This window comes from Ixodes scapularis, unplaced genomic scaffold (assembly GCF_016920785.2).
Source record: "Ixodes scapularis isolate PalLabHiFi unplaced genomic scaffold, ASM1692078v2 PGA_scaffold4__175_contigs__length_147842914, whole genome shotgun sequence".
Lineage (NCBI taxonomy): Eukaryota > Metazoa > Arthropoda > Arachnida > Ixodida > Ixodidae > Ixodes > Ixodes scapularis.
The window spans coordinates 13417560-13436752 of record NW_024609879.1 but is presented as its reverse complement, the minus strand read 5'-3'; the positions used below and the strand labels follow the sequence as shown (position 1 = coordinate 13436752).

General features: G+C 46.2%; 2 protein-coding genes across 2 annotated transcripts; both read right to left on the bottom strand.

Annotated features, from left to right (window-relative positions):
• Window positions 1–2919: 2919 nt before the first annotated feature.
• Window positions 2920–17253, bottom strand: LOC115327890. Its single transcript, XM_042293386.1, has 10 exons — window positions 17187–17253; window positions 16808–17125; window positions 16448–16720; window positions 13648–13737; window positions 13502–13558; window positions 13377–13406; window positions 12842–12937; window positions 9542–9613; window positions 7089–7336; window positions 2920–3179 (listed from the first exon to the last, which is right to left on the bottom strand). Exons 1-10 carry the CDS (start codon window positions 17251–17253, stop codon window positions 2979–2981), a joined length of 1452 nt encoding a protein of 483 aa, XP_042149320.1. The 3' UTR covers window positions 2920–2978.
• A 37-nt stretch (window positions 17254–17290) lies between these two features.
• LOC120839996 lies at window positions 17291–17764 on the bottom strand. The gene has a single exon (XM_040210417.1). It carries the CDS (start codon window positions 17762–17764, stop codon window positions 17291–17293), a length of 474 nt encoding a protein of 157 aa, XP_040066351.1.
• Window positions 17765–19193: the final 1429 nt, after the last annotated feature.

The following is a 19193-nucleotide window of genomic DNA, read 5'->3' as shown; positions in this document are numbered from 1 at the left end:
CAGGGGTGGTCCAGCTGCGCCAGTTCCACCATCTTGATAAATGCGCCTTGCTGCGTGTAAAGACACAAATTGCGCCATAGTGCGCCAAAAAGAGCTAGTCGGTCCCTAAACGAATAATTTTTCTTTGGAAAAATGGCGTTTTTGACTGGCAACATTGTGGGTGTGGCAGGTTCGACTGGGGGCCCGGTGAAAAATAGCTTTCACCCAAGCAGCACAATTCCCTGGTTCAAGCTTGAGCCTGCTTGGGCAGCCGGGGAAAGTTTCCCCGGCCCAAGCACCATTTTGCTCCAAGGGGCAAGCTATCCCCAGCCTGTCTATCCACCCTGGCAGTTCAGTGGGGGTTCCTTGTCTAGCCAAGCTTGGCTCTATGGCGTCTGTACAGCCAGGCCCAGGCTGGCAGTTCAGTGGTCAGCCAAGCTTGGCAAAACGGTCTGAACGCAGCCTGGGCCATGCTGGCAGTTCAGTGGTCAGTCAAGCTTGGCAAAACTGTGTAAATACGGACTGGGCCAGTGTGGCAGTTCAGTGGTCGGCCAAGCTTGGCCAAACGGAGTAAATACAACCTGGGCCACGATGGCATTTCAGCAGTCAGCCAAGCTTAGCAATACGGTGAAAATTTAGCTCGGGCCAGGGTGGCAGTTCAATCGTCAGCCAATCTCAGCTGTACAGTAAAGCTCGGTCGATTTACCTGCACCGGTGCATAAAAGTGCAGGGTGGTGTGCTTTCAGTGGTATCTCAATACACACCAGAAGTACTGCCCTACACTTTTCTGCACCAGTGCAAAAGGTGCAGGTAAATTGAACGAGCTTAGTATAAACACGGTCCATTGCCAAGGACCCATTTCACTTAGCTGTGAGCAAACCTTACAAGCATCTGGGAGGCCCGATTTGTACCGTTTGATAAGCTTGCATTACATGAGTCTTTGCATCAAGAAATATGATAGTGGACAAAACCCATTTGCAATTACCTAGTTCAATTCGATTTTTCGCAATGTCCTCATGAGTTGCTAAATCGCAACAGAACAAAACCATTTAAAGTCTGCCATTTCAGTTTTGCTGCAAGTTTGTGGATGGAATGCACGAGAAAGAAGACTCAGAACAATGTTTTTTCTTTGATTTCTTTATTTTCAATTTTCGTTTTTGTCATGCTTGACATCACGTCTGTGAGCTGTTCAGGATGTCAGCGTGGACGTCAAAGTCACCCTCTGGCAGGCTGCTGGGCAGGACAGTGACGAATTGGGCTTGAGAGGATGGCCGCGTCTTGAATCTTCTTGGCCATCCTCTCAGCCCTGCCTCCCTCGCGATCCGGGGCCCCAGCCAAGTAGTCACCAATGGCACGCTCCACGTCGGCCACGTTGCCTCCCACTCGGCTCCGGATTATAGCTGGACAAAAAGAAAAAAAAAAAAAAACAGCAGAAGCGAATGTTATGCACGCCACAAAGCAAGTCACAAAATGCATTAGGGGCCTATAGAAACGGGGAAACTCTCGTGCAGTAATTTATTCCAAGTCGAGTTTAGGGCTGTTAAGAAAGAATTACCATATTTATTCAAAACAGGTTAACCATTTGCTGGAAACTGTTCTTTACCAGTAGGAGTTGATCTGTAATCATAACCAAACAAGGTCGACCTATAGACCTATGCGCTGTTTTAAACAAGCCTGCATTTGGCCACATTAAATGTAGGCACTGTGCATGCGTGGAAATGAGCTTCCTGTGAGGTGAAGCGTCTGTGCACGCACCATTTTGACAACAGTGTCACTGTGGTGGCGTGGCATCCAAGCCATGTGTTCGTCTACAAAGGCCTGTTCACACATACATCACAGCACCAACTCGGTGAAAAGCACCGACTTTGCACATGACCAGTGGTGTCACAAGAGGGAAGGGTGGGGGAGGGGGGGGAGTGCACGAGACGAGTGGCTTGCATGCTTTCGCATTCACAACTCGCAAGTGGGAAAGGGGGGGGGGGCACCACCTTACGTGCAGCGCTCGGGGGGGGTGTCATGGCGGGCCACGCAACCCTATAGTGACATCACTGCATATGACCCCACTTTTTCCTGCTCACACACACAATTCAGAGCCAACTTTAAGCATTGACAGCAGTGCTGAATGTTATTTCAACACCAATATTAATCTGCTAACTAACCTAAGAATAAGCTAATGTATGCCCCGTTTGAGAGAACCCAGACGCTGCTCTCACCAGCCACTGCAAAGCAATGAAGCTTCATGCACGCGCACCATGGGCAGTGCATGATTATGAACTCTGAGCTCCATGTGAAATTAAATTTGTGCGACCAGGGGACCTAAGCCGCTGTGAACGACAAAAGAGAGCATGCATGCTGGACAAAGAGATGAAGAGGCAAAATGAAAAAGAGGTGTAACAGTTGAAAAGGCAAGCATAAGAAACAGAATTAAAACAGGTAACCCCATGAGAGTTCGACAGGACTGCAGTTCCCGACTGTAACAGCCGAAATAGTTTTTAACTGGGAATGTATGAATGAGGCTCTACCGTATATACAAACAATACTTAAAATTGAAAGAATAAAATGTGGAGGACAAGCACAGGACAACCACATTCTTTCGTAATTGTCCTGTGTTTGTCCTTTGCGTTTTATTCTTTCAATCTTAAGTATTAATTTTCAACTCAGTGCAATTTGTTTAGAGTCCCTGAAAGATTAAGTTTTTCATAATCCAGATTCTATAGCAATACCACTAACATGGTGCATTACTTGAAACATCAGCTCACCGCCTAAGATCACTAGCCAGAAGGGAAAAGCCTCGACTTGATTAGAAAATCAGGGGAAATGACTAACCATGATGATAAAGAAAGTGCTTGCTTTATAAACACTTATTCAGGAATTATATGAAAATACTCTTGCCACTTTACGCGCACGTTTACAAACCACAAATTTTGCTTAAAACTGATCCAGTAATTCTTCAGATTCTTGGCAGCTGACGAATTAAAAGAAAAAAGTTCCCATCATTTTTAATTAGCAATGAAGGTGTGGAATGAAAACACCTTACCAACGGCCACGGCACAGAGCTGCGTGCCCCTGAACGGCTGCTTGTTGCCCCTGCGGCCGCAGATGCTGAAGTGCATCTGCACTTGCTTCCGTAGGAGCCGCTCCAGGGTGCGCCGCATAGCCTCTGCGATTGTGGTGCCACCCAGGCCGGAGAGCTGCTCCTTCTACACGAATAAAAAAAAAATAATATTGCGCTTTAAGAATCACAGTTCATTTAATATGAGTAAGATGAAAACTGACTATGGTATGGCATCCATCTCACCTAAGTGAAAAGGTAATGTGAAATTGCATTAACTCTGTTGACAGTATTTACTACACTTATATAAAAGAGAGTACGGAAGATCTAATGAAAATAAACCCTGAAGAAGGGAAGCAAGGGAAAAAAAGGACAAACACATATCTCGAAACACACCTAGCTGCATTTGGAGATTTGTGTTTGTCTTTTGTCGCCATACCTTTTCTCCAGAGTTACTACTGTTATTGTCCAGCTAGCTTCCACCTCTGCAATTATTGCATTATCATCATACTGAAGATCGATCCAGACTTTTACTGAAAGTAATTAATAGATCAGGTAATTGGCCCCTGCTGAGCTTCCCTCCTGTAACTGACTATAGTTAATATACTCAGTTTAGCAAACCTTCAGTTAAGCGAACTATTTCCTTGGGTCCCTTGAAGTTTGCTTAAGGGAGAGTTTATTGTATATGGCAGCCCAAAAAAAAATCCAATTTACAGAGAAGTTTGCCCATCAATTAAGTCTTAATTCACCGACCTTCAGGTTAGAATAACTATGATTAATAATTCCAATATAACCGCTAATGGCAGATTAACATGACGAACCGAATCGTGATTCTCATCCGCAGGCCGTGTACCATGCAACCGTCATGTCACAGATTCCTGCAATCCACGCATCGTCCGCAGACACATGGAGTAAAATGACCACTTTTCGCTTGCGGATTTTCGGTGGGCAATTGACTAGAAAAGTGTTTAGTCTGGCAATGGCACAATGTTTTCTTCAATTTCGAATGGTTAAAAGAAAGATGGTGCATCGTTGTGTTTCATGCATTTGTTGGTTCATATTGTCACGCAATTTTTGCTTTCACGTGTCGAAGAAGCTGCAGAAACTTTGACCGGCTAACATGGATTCTCCGGATTCATGTCAGAAGCTTCTGTCAAAGCTTGGCTAGCACGCTGTAATATGTTTTGCATGTCCCATCAGCCTTTGATTCAGCACGTCCCTTCTTGTGACTGCGGTCTACAGAAGTGTTGTGCACGAGCACAGTGTGTGAAAGCATCTCCAAATGCCCCTCCACGAGCCCCGGACTTTGTTGCTTCTACGCCGAAGCCTTCTCGAATAGGAGCATGCCTATGACACTGCAGTGATGTGTTTGGCCTAAGCCATTTTGTAGCACCTTCTGGAGCAGCCAAAACAGTGTTTTGGAGCAGCAAAAGTAAACTTTGGAGCAGCCAGAACAGTGTTTTGGAGCAGCAAAAGTGGCTTTTAGAGCCAGACATTCTTATAAAAATAAAAATATTTGTTTTAAGTGCTGGACAAACGAAGGGCTCTTTGTGCTGTGTTGTGACGGAACTCGCTGTTTGTGTTTTTACTGCTGAGGCATCCCACAAGCCTACAGTGTTGTAGGCGTTGCCGAGCAATTCCGAAAAAGAATGCTTGCCACCGTTTTACTGGCTCCCGACGTGCCAGATTCTCGTCAAAAGTAAGCAAAGGTAAAACAATGAACTGCAAGCGTTCCAACTGGTGCCTCTATTGTGCAGTCATATTCACATGCACGTGAGGGCAACTTCAGCAGGCTTGCAGTGGCACGTGCTTCGTCGCGCGAGCGGAGACAACGGCTCTTCAATCGAAACCGAAACAATGCCACTCCGCTCCGTCGCCAACTGGTTCCCAATATAGTATGCAAAATGTAACTGTCCAGCACACAAAAAAAAACAACAAAAAAACAGTCCAGCGGCGCGAGCTTGCCAGGCCGGCAGGCGAGGCAGAAGCTAAACACGCAGAAAAAAAAAAACCTGAGCACATCGATGCATGACATCGCGAGCTAAGGTCAAACATGTCGTGGAGCACTTTGTGCAATGACTTAACTCGAAACAAACAAGCGCGATGTGCGGGTCCAGCGTGCAGACATTGCTTCTTTGCTTTAGCTCACTTCTCTTTACCAACTTTCTTTTGCGGCAAATTTTTCACGAACCGGGGTCCCTCTCGAAAGAAAACCTACCGAGAGAAACCCAGGTAATCAATACTTCAACACAGCAGTCTTTGAGTTGAAGAGGGATTTTTGTAGTAGAGTATGATTTAAACAAGGGCAGGAATGTCGATGAACAAGTTTAGAAAGCGCCATATCTGCAGCGACGTGGGGATGGTAACACCCGACGTCGCGCGACCACGGTGACTGGTTGCGCGAGCGTTTCAGCTCACAAAGTAACTCTCGCCGCGCAAAAACGTTGTTTTGTTTCACAGCATGACGGAATGGCTGCCACCCGGTACACGAGCGTCAGAGCGTCCGCACACGCCCGCGTCTATTGTTGAAAACTTAAAAAAAAAAAAGACGCAAGAAGAGATTCTCGAGACCACATATACGGCTCTGCCGAGACGAGAAGGGCGTAAAATGCGAGACGGCGGGAAAATCCATGCAAGGGGGTTGGGGGGGGGGACCGGATGGACGATTGACGTAGGGTACTTTGTGTCGGGCGGCCGCTTGCGCCACCTAGCTCACGCATGCTCAATTACGGTTCTCAGTTTAGTTTTGGTTTTGAAAGACGACCGAAATTGGTCCTTTGGCACAGACTTGACGCAGATTACCCATATTTTGGCAAAATGTAGCAGGATGTAGCAGGGTTAGCCCCTTGGCGCAGTTTGACGCAATAGGAGCAGCAATCACATCACTGCACTGTCATGCCTAAGCTAAGACTGCGGCGGGAATTACGTGCCCGCTGAACCAATCAACTGGCTGCCTCTCATCCCCTGACCCCGCATTTTGTGCATGGGTATGGGCGGGAGCATTATTGCTGGCGAAAGAAAGGTGTATGAATGGTCCACCGAGGATGTAGTTTTCACAGCAGCCTATCACATAGTTCTGCCTTGCTCTGTAGTTGCAATTGCAAAAGGTTGGTCCAGAAACGCTTACCGAAACTCTAACAGAGCGAATACAGTACTTCGATCAAACGCACGCGCCCGCTCCGAGTGTGAACTCGTAGTTCAAACGTATCTTTTTTAACGTCTGCTCGCAGCTCGCGACTCGCAGCAACTAATACCGGCCGTGCCAGAAGCATGCTCGCGTCGTGCTGTGCAAAGAACCGCAACGATAACAAGCTCACTGTGGCCAACTACGCCAACTATGCGACTACCCTTTGGCTTTCTCCTCCAAGGCTTTACAAACGCGTTCAGGCCTAGGCTAATTCTGCCGGCACGCCATATTTCTGCTGAACGGCGCTGCTCCTATGCCACAGGTGATGTCACGAGAACTTTTACACCATCCACCAGATGTGAATTTGAAATCGTTTAATTCGGTTTAAAATTAGTTTTCCTGTGTTTTACAGCGCGATATTGATATTTCCGAGGGGGTGCCTGTCCCTAGCACATAATTATGCAAAAAGATTGGCGCTAAAATTTTGTTTCTGTACCCCTTTAATGTTCACATCAACTTGGCTCCTCGTGATTATAAAAATGTTTCTTTCAATTCTCGAAATTTGCATGGTGACCCCACAGGCAACCAGAGTGGAACTATAATGCAACCAACCAAAGGTCAAATCGATGTCCTTGTTGCCTTCTTCCCTTCATTTTATACTTTCCAGCGAGCACTGATTGCCCTTAATCATTCTATATGCCCCTGTTCTTGACTCAAAAGTATGTAGAGGTGTGAAAACAATAAGGCCATATCTTCAATCGTAATGCTGGCTTGATAAGTGGCTGTCTGTGACTAAATAGAGATAATGGTTAAGCTAACATTTTGGTAAAATTTAGACACGAAGCAGTTGAACATATGCCGTCGCTCCATTTCTCAAACCGATTGAGCCACAAGGCACTAACATATAGTGAAAAAAAGTTTGATATTCACCAGGACAGCCTGATCAGCAGGGTTGATGAGGCGCCTGTCTGCCGCCTCAAAATCTTCCATTGTCGCCAGCGGTAAAATAAAAACCGCTGGCGGCACTGGGGCATCAGGCGGGCAGTTCGTACGCTCAAGCTGAGCGATGCGCACTGCCAGCTGTTCCTGGTTTGCCAGGACCTGCGCCGTGTCCTGGCGGAGAAGGTGCACCTCGTGCTGCACATCCAGGAGCACCTTCAGAAGCTCCGACTGGAAGGCTAAAATAGAGGCAAAGAAAATTCTTGTGGTCAGAGATCTACAAAGGAAACGTGCTGGAAACAACACTTCACCTAAGATTAAAAAGAAAAAAAACAATGATAAAAAAAATTATAGCTCAAAAAAATATTTCCAAGCCTTATGCAATTGATGGCAGCAAATGTAGGCCGTCCTGCCAGTGGATCTTTCGTCGCACATATTGTTTACGTCCAAGCAATAAATTATACTTTGTTCCACCTTTCGAGAGACCAGAAACCTACAAATCATAGACGTGATTGTAGCTTCAAATTTAGCTACTTTAGAAATTCCAGCTCCAAATCTGTACCCGTTATCACCTCAAGGACCACAGTAAAAAAAAGTCCGGCTCCTAGCGGATCATTACTAATTTCCCCCTTTATGTAGAGAATTAAGATACATGCAGGCACATTTTACATCAAATATATATTATCTTATGGAGCCGTACACATTTCAAATGCCAAAAGCATTGCTGCCTCCTCTGACAACGAAATCGTATGAGAACTACTACTTGCAGCGTATGAGTAATGTGCAAAAGTTCATTTTTCTCTTGAGGTGAAAACGAGTATAGCTATATTTGAAAATGATATCCCCAAATTTAGCTACTCCCCCCCCCCCCCCCACCCCCCAACCACTCCCCTTGGCCAGTGACCATGGAAAGCACGGTCTGGGGGGGAGGTGAGGTTTGAGGGCAGCACTGTTGAAGGCCTAGGGTGGCAAAATGCTAAGTTCACCTCTCTTTACAAGACCTTCGGAAGGGGCACAGCGTCACTGAAGGTGCGCAGCCTCGTGATACGTTTGTGGCACTGGACTGGTGATTATGGTTTATAGCATCTACTACTGTCTTGTGTAAGGTGAAATAGAGCATAGGAAACAGCCTCATCACTCCACAAGATTTCAAAACAATAGGTAAGCTTCTTAAAACAAGCTAAACATTAGTCACTTTTCTTAATCAGGCACTAGTTTTTTTTTAGATATTTGAATAATAAAAATAAAACAGCTGTCACTGATAATAAAAATAAAACAGCTAGCTTGAACATGCAAATCAACCCAAGCTATGGGCACCAGGTTGCCCCACCTAGCCCAGAGTGGCGGAGGGGTTAAGGTCGCAGGTCTTTCTCCGCTGCCACTACTGCCGGCTAAATGGTGCCACCTGCTGCCCAATGTGTGTGCTTACCTGCACAGTCACCGACATTTTTCACTGATGTAAGCGATTGCTGGCATCATCTGTACAAAGTCTGCTTTGGGGTCCCTCAAGGCACTGATACCGACGGACGTTGGGGTTCCTTAAGATACTGATATCAATGCCACTGATAAAGAGGTCGCAACCGTTGGACATATGGAAAACTATTTTATCTCAGAGTTGATGAAATGACATGTCGCAACTAGGATGCTTTCATGTACGCTTTGCTCATTTTGGCAATACTTGCACTTTCATAACGATTTTGTTTATTTTTTGCTTAGGAGCATGAGAGGTCTTCAATTTGTGATTCTGGAGTATGATCATTTGTATACAGAGTATTGCCATAACTGCAGACTTATGGCAAGGCCACGTCGAGGCATGTCCAACACTCCTGTTTCGGTGTAAGCACCGAGTGCCTGACTTGGGCCCCAAACCGTTTATTTAACAAGACCCCCGCCGCTGCCACCTGTCGGTGCCACAGTGCAACTGCCATCATGACAAGCATCAATGTTCAAAAGGCAGAACTGGTCTCATGCAAAGCTAGAAGTATGAACAGATAGGTTTCAAAGGTGCCCCTGCTGCACGAGGATTCATACAGCCAAGGCACATTTTCTAAAGCGGGAAGGCTTGCCATTCACGTTAAGGTTTCAAAGGTGCTTCTGCTGCACAAGGATTCATGCAGCCAAGGCCTATTTCTAAAGCAAGGGGACTTGCAATTCATGTTGAAGTGAGATTATGTAGATATCAGCAATGACCGGTTCATGTAAAGATGTCAAACATGTTGTTCTTAACAGGTAATCAAACATCTCATTCTTGAAATGTAAAACAGAGCATTATGAGTGATAGGCAGGTTTTGTTTTGGTGGTCGAACTATATCGAGAGTATGGGCATTTAATGCCATACTAAGGCATTGGAAAAATGAAATGTACAGATATGATTGTGCCAGTCTTCTAAACTTGGTCAGGTCAATATTAAGCAGTGATCGTAATGAAACATCTGGTATGCTTACGGGACATGGTAGCCTCAACCACCTCAGCTGCCTCCAAATTCCGCCTTCTGGGGGCTTGCCGCTCTGCCAGGGTTGTGGTAAAGTATGTTTTAGTCTCGGATGAAGGTCTTTCAACTCGTCACACAAGTCATTCACACTTTTCAGCAACTACATATCAGCCATTTTGGCACAGCCAGTGTCCCTCTCTGCCCAACATCTCAAGGGCAGTCAATGTCAAGAAATCTGACAGATACGCTTCAAATCCACATCTTTTTGGGAGGCAACGTATGTTTGTCAGCTCCACTTCCAAAATGAGCATAAGGTGTCCAAAGCTTAAACCTGGTGACTTCTTTTATAAACGGTTTTCGAGGCAAGCAAAAAATTTTATAAATGACCGGAGGCAGCAGATTGGAGGCGACAGCAAATTTTCTGCAGTCTGCCAAAATGTGAAACGTGTCACTACAAATGCCGGTATAGACAGCCTTTTTAAAGGGATGCTGAAATGAAAATTAAAATATACTTCTCACGTTAAGAAAGAAGTTAAATGTAATCACTGAAGTCAGCTAATGACAATCACACATTAGTTTTTTTAACAGATGGTTATATTTTTCGTTCCAAACAGCCAATTCCAGCAAGCACTCCAAACAGCCAATTCCATCGAGAGCAGCCGTCGGAGAGCACTATGCTTCTTGAGAAATCCAGCACCTACAGCGCGCTCGTGATGTAAAGTTTCACTTCGTGGGCAAGGCTACAAGGAGGCTGGTGTGGTTGTGAACTGTGCCACTTGGTAGTGTCAACATATGTTACAATCTGGCGGTTCAAGAGGCCCACTTCCCGCAGAAGTTGAATAGGCACGGGAGAGAAGGGAAGTTTGGTTCCGCCAAGGGAGAGAAGGGAAGTTCAGTTCCGCCAAGTTTAACAGTCTATGCACGCTCAGAGCTTAGCACAATACCTCTAGGGAGTGGCACTGCTTTTATGTGAAGTTTTACTTAACATTCGGAAGCATCCACCAGGTGTAATCTGGTAATAAACTTTTTTTTTTTTTTCGTTTTAAAAAGTGTTTTGGTGTCAATTGAAACTAAAAATTGGCATCTTTGTGGTGTGGCCAAAATGTGCTTGGTATTTAAACCATAAAATAGACTCTAGGCATTTCACTGCAGTACCCCTTCAAAGGGATGCTGAACCGAAATTTTGATTCCACAAAACACGCGGCAAAATTGTGCAATGGGATGCTACAAACACCCAAAACACCACTCATACAGCGATATCTTGAACGGATGACCAAATTTTTCAAGAAAAGGAGGCGCATTTGACAGAGATGATGTCGTCATGTTTCTCCGAGAAGGAGAGGGAACGGCCTCGCGTCTTCTCTGCCTCACAGCCTTGAGGGAGCGAAGTGGAGAGAGGAGGAAACTCGGTATAGTGATGTCACGCGCCTCGTCGGCCTCGTTCAATCTGGACCTCTTTTTCCAAAAATACGGCCATCCATTCGAGACATCGCCTTACGAGTAGTGGTGTAGGGATTGTAGCGTCCCACCTACATTTCCTGCATTGTTCTTTCTGAAATCCAAATTTCGGTTCACCATCCCTTTAAACTAATAACACTGGCTGTATCAGACGGTGGACAAGGGGAAACATCTCAGCTGTCTCATTTATGCTCATCAAATCATTAATTCCAACAGTTACAATTGTTACAAGAACCTTACATGCAGAATGAAAGAGGTATAGCAGCTCAAGAGTGAAGCCACTGATCTCAGACAATTAGCTGGATCGCGCATCCCCGCTTGGTTGCTGTAGCACAAATGCGGCCACCGCACAGTCACCTTGCCACAAAAAAATCTACCTTTTAGAGCGCAGCTAGGGTGGGCGGCAGCGTGCTGAAGACACGTTTTCTGCTTACTTATTGTCATTCGTCTTAGAAGTTGTTTAAAACCTGGCGTAAATGGTGACCTTCGTTGGCCTTCGAGAACATGAGCAAATTTGTACAAAAGCCCAGCACCACAGGAGAAAAGCACAACTCCTTGAAAGCAAGTCTAGCCGGTCTAGCGGCATGATCGAAATTTCCTTGGTATGCCAAACTGCTGCATCTCTGTGCCTTCACACACGTGGATAGCGATCAAGAATCGTCGCCGTGTTGATGTGTTTTGCATGTGCAACGTGCGTGAAAATCTACGTGCCTCTGGAGCAGCGTTTTACTTTACTGTGGTGACTGTAGTGTCGAGACCGGTTATAACAAAATAGCGGCTACATCAAAGCGATCTCGATTTCCCATTCCCTTTCACACTTCGTTAGCCTAAGTCAGTTATAACGAAATAGCGGATATAGCGAAGTGATTTTCGATTCCCGCTGACTTCGTTATAACCGGTCTCGACGGCATTTGCAAATTGCGGCGTTCGTGGTCCAGAGAAGTCTGATGCCGTGGCGACGGACAAAGGGGGGCGGCGGCGGTGGTTGAAGGGAGGCTTTCTTGTGGGCACTTACCGAGCTGGTGGAATTCATGAGTAATCGCATGAGCTTACGATAGAGCAGTTTGCAGTAAGTATATATGCAATTATTTTATTAAACAAAATAAAGTGTGCTATTTGAGGCATTCAGCAGTTCCAATGAACGCAACACTTCATGCTTGTTTTATAATGAAGCACATAAAAAAAAATTCCGGGTTAGACTCTTTACTGACCCATGAAAATTACAGTATGAATGTTACTGGATCTTATGATTAGGCCTGCGCTGTGCTCTATAAACCGCCTTGCCTGGCGGTGAAATCTGATCTTTGAGTAGCACCAAGCTGTTAGCTTGACCGGTATCCAAGGATGCGAAGGCACAGAGATGCAGCACTTCGGCGTGCCAAGGAAGCTTTGATCACATTGCGACACCGACAAGACTTGCACTTGACGAGTTGTACCTTTTTCCTGCAGTGCTGTGCTTTCGTAAAACTTTCCACGCGTTCTTAAAGGTAATTGTCACTGGTTACACCATGTTTTAAAAAAAATTCTCCGGCAAATGATAACGAACGAGCAGAAACATATCTTCAGCACGCTACCGCCCAGCCTCGCTGCGCTCCAAAAGGTTGATTACCTGTGGCACGATGGCCAACCGGTGGCCGCATTCGAATAGCGGGGAAGCGCAATCCAGCAATTATCATAGAGATCAGTGGGCGAAGCAGATTAATGCTAGCCACAGTTTGTTGAACATTTAAAAAATAGCTGATAACCTTGTATGTGATATCTCTAGAAATACAAACAAGCGGGTTAAATATACAACTTTCCTATGTCAGTCTAGATCATCTGTGAATCGTTTGAAAGAGCCGACTGTGAAACTTACGAGATGTAGGAGCCCGACTTTCCTTGGACCACCCCTTACTGGATGGAGGGTCTGGGGCCCTGGATGGAGGGTCTGGGGCCCTGCGCTTGGGAGGGGCTGGAGAAAAGTATCACAATTTACTTTCCACATGGGCAATTATGGCTTGGCCAGAGTGCCCGTTTTCTTTCTAAAATCTTAGACAACTTTTATCTACTCGTTTAGAATGCAATGCAATGCAAAAAGCATGAACCCCCCCCCCTTTTTTTCTTGCTGCCATAGTGCCAAAATGGAACATCAGAAAGGTTTAGGCGTGATTGTAAAACAAACTCTCTTTAATTTCATAAATTATTGTTTCCTTATATTCACATAAAAGAGGAATTTTGTATCCACGAGCATCTTTCAAATACCAAAATCTTAAAATCCCAATTCAAATTAGCTGTTTTCTAAAGTCAAATGGAGGAATCACTTTTTACAGTTCTAGATAGGTTTGAACCTTCATGAATAACGTGTAGATTCTCATGTGTAAAACATGTGGAAATAAAGCAAGAACACTTACCCCTTGCACAGGCACCTCCCAGGCCAGTAGCTGCAAAATCAATGTCAAGTGTAAATACATTGTCAGTGTCTCTCGCAAGGTAAAAAAAGATGAAATATATTTTTCTTCACTGTAGGCTAACTCACGTGGAATGGGCACTGAGAGACGCACAGGAGCGTAGGCCGTGTTGTCTTTCCCAGTGGCTAGAACAGACATATTATCAGAATAAAATTAGGTTAAACAAAGAACCATTTCTTCTGCTGAAAATGTTAAATTGCTACGATCAACATACCTCCATCATCGGGCTCCCCGACATCCGTGCTTTCCAAGCACGAGTTCTCGAGCCCCTCGGTGGCCTTCCTTTTGGCCTTCTTGTATGTTTCTTTAAGAGAAAGCAAATTGATACAGAACCACTAATTATTTAGCTCGTGCAAAACCTGGTTTACAATACTGCAATGCCAACCCATAACAGAGCAAAAAATCACTACACCAATTTACAATTTTCTAGATATGGTTCATTTCACAGCTTACAATACCAAAAGGATATATTATTGTAGTGTTCTGCCGGGAAACCGGCATTTGGGGGCAATGCCTGATAGCACCACTCTTTCGAGATCAGCATTTGTAAAGGCTTCAAATACTTTTTTTTTTATGTACAGCACAGTGTGGTGTCTGCTGCTAGCATGAGAAGTGCACTGTTGCTTGCATCATTCTGAAATTTAATGCAAAGGCCCCATATGCAGTCATGGTCAGAAGAAATGCAAAACACCTGCAGCTGCACAATCAGTTGTCGCGATTCCACAAACATCTATACTGAGCAAAATTAACTATGGCTCAAAAAGCAGCAATGCCGAGAGAATAAACACCCATGACTGAAGCACTTAGTAGTGTATTTGGGTTTATGTGTTGAGAAAATGACTGAGAGAATAAGACGAGAGCTCACAGGGACGTCAGAACACTAAACTCTGGTTGGAATGATTAGTGGTAGAAATAAAGCTAGCTGTTTTTATCTCCACTGCACTCATCAAACGTGTTTGAATTTGAAAGCCCAATGCCGGACGCTGGCATTCCCATTCTGATGTGTTCGACGAGTGCAGTTGAGACAAAGATAGCTAGCTTTAGACCTACGCATCAATCATTCCAACCAGAGTTCAGCGTTTTGACATCCCCATCCAACCTCGTCTTCTCCTCTCACTCAGGTTTTCGCCGCATAAGGTGACACTTGCATTTGTAGGGCGAGTGCAACTTTGAAATGGCATGCACTAGGAGCAGCCGAAGCAACTTTAGCTGCTGCTTGCGAGCTTCAAATCTGTCCATTGTATGTAAAGCCCCATTCACGCACTTGCATTTGACTACGAATGACTGAGACACGACCAGTTTTTTAGCCTCTTGCGACTGCCTACGACCGGCTGCCATTGCTGGACTGCCGGTCATAGGCCTTCGCAAGAAGCTTAAAAAATCAGTCTTGTCTCAGTCGGTCCTAGTCAAATGCATCTGTGTGTTAACGGGTTTTCATAAGACCTATAAGCGGGAACATGTAAACGTGTGTCACTCAATACAGACATGGCAACCTAGCAAGTGCTACGCTCCCTTTCGTGCGTGTGCAGTGCAAGACTACGGCTTTTTGAAGAACAGAGATACTCCAGGCTCACGCTCGTTTCCTACACTGGCTGCTGACAGTGCTATGGCAACTGTGAGGGAAAATGTGCACGTAAAAGCGCTGCTCTATCGCCACATGATACATATTTTTGACTATGAAATTTCAATTGCAATCATACTCCCAGAGAGCTCGCATTTCATTACCAGTCAAGTTTCTGATGCTGCTGTCAGGTTCGATGGGCTAGCTCAACACCATCTAAAATAATCAAAGCACCTGCACTAGCATTTCAAAGTCATCACAGTGAGATCGAGCACTGAAACAGATCAAGTGCTGCATCTTTCATGTCATTGTGATAATGCTCCGAGCTACTCTTTCCTTTCTGTAATCAGAAGCCATATGATTTGTTTCATCTGTCTATATTTATGGTTGCACCAATAAATGGGGGATTCTTGGTCACTCCCGAATGGCTCTCTGGTTGTCTGACCTGTCTGAGACGTCATCTTTGATTGTGTCTGCGGGTTTGTCGGGCTGTGAAGGCTCTGGTGCTGGACGAGGATTCCAGTCTACGTCCGGCAGTAAGACCAGGGACGTAGTCTTCCGCAGGAATCGTCGTCAGCCGATCCTACTGCCGGATGTGGCTGGTGCTCACACACCAGCCACGTCAGGCCATTCGGCCACTTCCAGCCACGTCGGGAATAATAAGCACAAGTGGGTGTTCCCTTCTGGCTTTAACTCAAAGCAGTCATATGATGAATACAAGCTTGCCGTCGTCCGTCAACAAACCATTGGAATGCTACGTTTTTGGCGTCGATGTGTGTCCCCGTTCTCTTTTCTATGTTGCAATTTTTGCTTCTATGTCCTCCTGGCAAAGTCAGACTACTTTAGCAGCCTAAGCAAAATTAACTAGGCTTGTTTCACTGCATGTGGCGATTCATTCCGCGTAGATGCCGCAGAATGGACGCTAAAGCCTGATTCGCAGAATGAGATTCTGCTTGCTATTTTCAGTCATTACGTCGCTCCAGCTGCAAAAGCATGAACTGTAGCGGAGATGGTTGACATTGATACGAAAAATTGCAAGCAGAATCAGTGCAAGTGAATGAGACATAACAAGTCGGTGATGGCAACTAGTAACAATTATCAACATCTTGTATCTACTGTTTACACTGAGCCTGCTTACCTTGACCAACCTTCAAAATTAAAGGTCTTTTGAAGGCCTGCGCTTACTCCATATTGCAATTCTCTCGTGACACATACTAGTATTTTCAAATTTTTAGATAGTATCGGCCTTCTACACCGATTGTAGCTTTCTTAACCTACAGATCATGCCCATCACCCTTTTACCTTTTGGTACCCCATTACCATCTTTTATCTAATCACTGGCTACTAAAGCCTCTTTTTTCTCCAAACGTTTTCCAGCAATAGTCTCGTTTTTGGCGCTCTATGGCCTTAGTAGCTTTTGCGCCATAAACACCAAATCAACCAACCAACCAACCTTCTGTTACCGATGCTCTTCGAACTTCTCCTTGTTCCTCAAGCGTAGTAGTCATGAAGCGCACGCTTGACGGCAGAAATCCCTGCTGAAGTCTGTCCTGGACTTTCGTCTGCAGCTGGTTTAGGACTTTGTGAACTTCGATGGCAGTCTTCGAGTCTCCTTCGATCTGCAGCACAGTCGCTTGAAACATGGCAGCTTGGCTGTGCAGGAAGTAGAGCCAGAGCTCTCCGCATGCATCTTCAAAAAATGTCTTGATCAAAGAGAGGCACTTTTCTGCCGACAAAAAGAATGACTTCAAAGCAGGGAAGAGTGTCAGCACCCTCTCAACAGCTGGCATCAATGCCAACCACCTGGTCTTACTGTAGCCTAGGAGCCGCTGGTACTCCACTGATGCGAAGTCGCAAAACTCCTTGAACGACTCTACCCTGACTGTATAGATGTAAAAGTATGAATATATCTTGACGATCACAGCTTCAATGTCAGTTGGGAGGCAGTCAGCTGCAGTCTTAATGGTGTTGTGGACTATGTACGCTTCACAGCCAATCCCAATGAGCTTGTGAGTTGAGGCGTCTTGCATTCTTGCGAAGACGTTGTTCTTTCCGTTCCGTGCGGAACCACCAAAGTTGCAGTTGGTGTTGTCGGCGCTGAAAGCAACCAGCTTCGATGTGATGTCGTTGGCTTCCAGTGGGGGGGGGGGGGGTGCTCATGAGGTACTGGCTCACCATGATCGAAGTCTCACCTGGCAATGTTTCGATCTCAAGCAGCTTCGTTTGCACTCCAACAGCAGAGCTGGAGTAGGGAACCATTATTGGAAACACTTTCAGATCATTGTGGTTCGACGCATCACAGAAAACAGATGAACTGAGCGTCCTGGAGGTCGGCCTTCAACTCTTCTGCTGCAGAAGGAGCGAGCACGTTCAAGGCGACCGCTTCGGCTTTCGTGCGCGCACAGGCAAACTTCTCGTTGAAAAGTTTCTGCAGGAGTTTTGAGGTGCAGTCCATTGACCGAAAGCTTTGGTTGTGGGCAATCGTGTGGAACGCGAACACACCCTCAGAAGCGGCGAGTTTTAACTCCTTGTCCCCAGCGTGTTCCGGCCTGAAGAACTTCGTCAGTGCACTGGAAGAGGCAGCAGCTGACAGGTTCCGCTTGTGCTTCTCGGTACTGATATGCTTCACGATGTCAGAGCGTCCACTGTGGGCGATAGAAAAGTCTCCTCCGCATTTATCGCAGCAAACATCGGACTCCGACCTTGTCTTCTTTATGAACAGGAACTCCTTCCCCAGCGCCTCTTTGAACTTGCACTTCTGCTTGAGCATTGTCGTCTATAGCGCGATAATGGGCGTTAAAAACAAAGACAGTGTGCTGCCATCGAATAACCGTAATCAAACTCGTTGAGCGTGACGAAGTGACGACGTCCGCGCATGGCGGATGCAGCTGTGGGGATGGTGCGGGGTCGAACGGGATTATGGGGAAAAAGTGGTCTGACAAACGTGCTACAAAACTCAAATGTTTTTTTTTTCCTAGTTCAGCGCAGCAGTTATCGCAGCAGTTTGGTTCTTCACTCTGAAAGTGAGACACAGCTGTCGAAATTATCTTCATTCCTCGTCGCAAAAACACTCGAAGGTGTTGTCGGAAAGGAGTTTAAAGCCAAGAAAATGCCATCGGGTGACCTACTCGTCGAAATCGCATCAAGTGAGCAGAGTGCTGCTCTCCTTGCCTTGAGGACTGTAGCTGACCACGAAGTAACGGTCACACCTCGCCGCACCTTAAACTCCATCCAAAGAATTATCTCCTAGAATGATCTGCTTGAGACCACTGACACCGAAATAGTTGACGGCCTTTCTGATCAAGGAGTTATTGCTGGAAGGTGCATCTCTTTGCGTCGTGATGGTCAAGAACGTAAAACCAAGCACATAGTTTTAACTTTCCAATCCACCACACTTCCCGACGCGGTGAAGGCTGGGTACCTGCACTGGAGGGTTCGGCCCTATGTTCCAAACCCTTGGAGATGTTTCAACTGCCAAAGGTTTGGCCACGGCTCTCAGAACTGCCGTGGTAAGGCCACTTGTGCCAAGTGTGGGAAAAATGACTACGCTGCAGATACTTGCTATAATGAAGCCCACTGTGTAAACTGTAGCGATCCACACCCCACGTATTCGAGATCTTGCAAGACATGGAAAGTGGAGAAAAAAGTACTTACCTTGAAGGTCAAAGAAAACCTCTCCTACCCGGAAGCGCGCCGTCGCTTTGCGTTCTTGCGCAAGGGTGGCTATGCACAGGTGGTGCAGCGGAGACCTGCACAGGTGGTGCAGCGGGGACCTGCACAGGTGGTGCAGCGAAGACCTGCACCACTGAAGGTCGCGGTGGCAACCCAGCCGTCCTTTCTGGACTATGGGAAACCACGACAGTCCCGCACGCCCCAGCTGGAGATTCAATTTCTAGGGCGTGCAATCTCGGCTGGTGGGTCTGCTGACGCTCCCAGCCAAAGCGCAAACACTCATGCTCCTGCGGGAAAATGGCCTCAGCCCTCTCACGTAGAGGGTACGCAGGCTGCTTCCCAAGCTCAGGATGGGCCGGCGGCTGTGGCAACCATCCCTCCTCAGCGATCTCCTTCCAGGGAGAAGGGTCGACACTCTCGCCCACACTCCCTGGAGAGAGCATCATCGAGGGAGCGGCATGGCTCTCGTGCCGCTCCTGCAGCACCTAAGGGGCAGGGACGGGTGCACTTGGGTGATTTTCTGCCCA

Bases quoted from the DNA above. Each gene is read 5' to 3' on its own strand.
- LOC115327890 (XM_042293386.1), bottom strand. From the start codon at position 17,253: ATGGTTCCCTACTCCAGCTCTGCTGTTGGAGTGCAAACGAAGCTGCTT. The intron at 13,559-13,647 runs GTATGTTGATCG...TGTCTGTTCTAG, and splicing joins CGGGGAGCCCGATGATGGAG to CCACTGGGAAAGACAACACG. The intron at 3,180-7,088 runs GTGAATATCAAA...TTATTCGTGTAG, and splicing joins CTGCTGATCAGGCTGTCCTG to AAGGAGCAGCTCTCCGGCCT.
- LOC120839996 (XM_040210417.1), bottom strand. From the start codon at position 17,764: ATGCTCAAGCAGAAGTGCAAGTTCAAAGAGGCGCTGGGGAAGGAGTTC.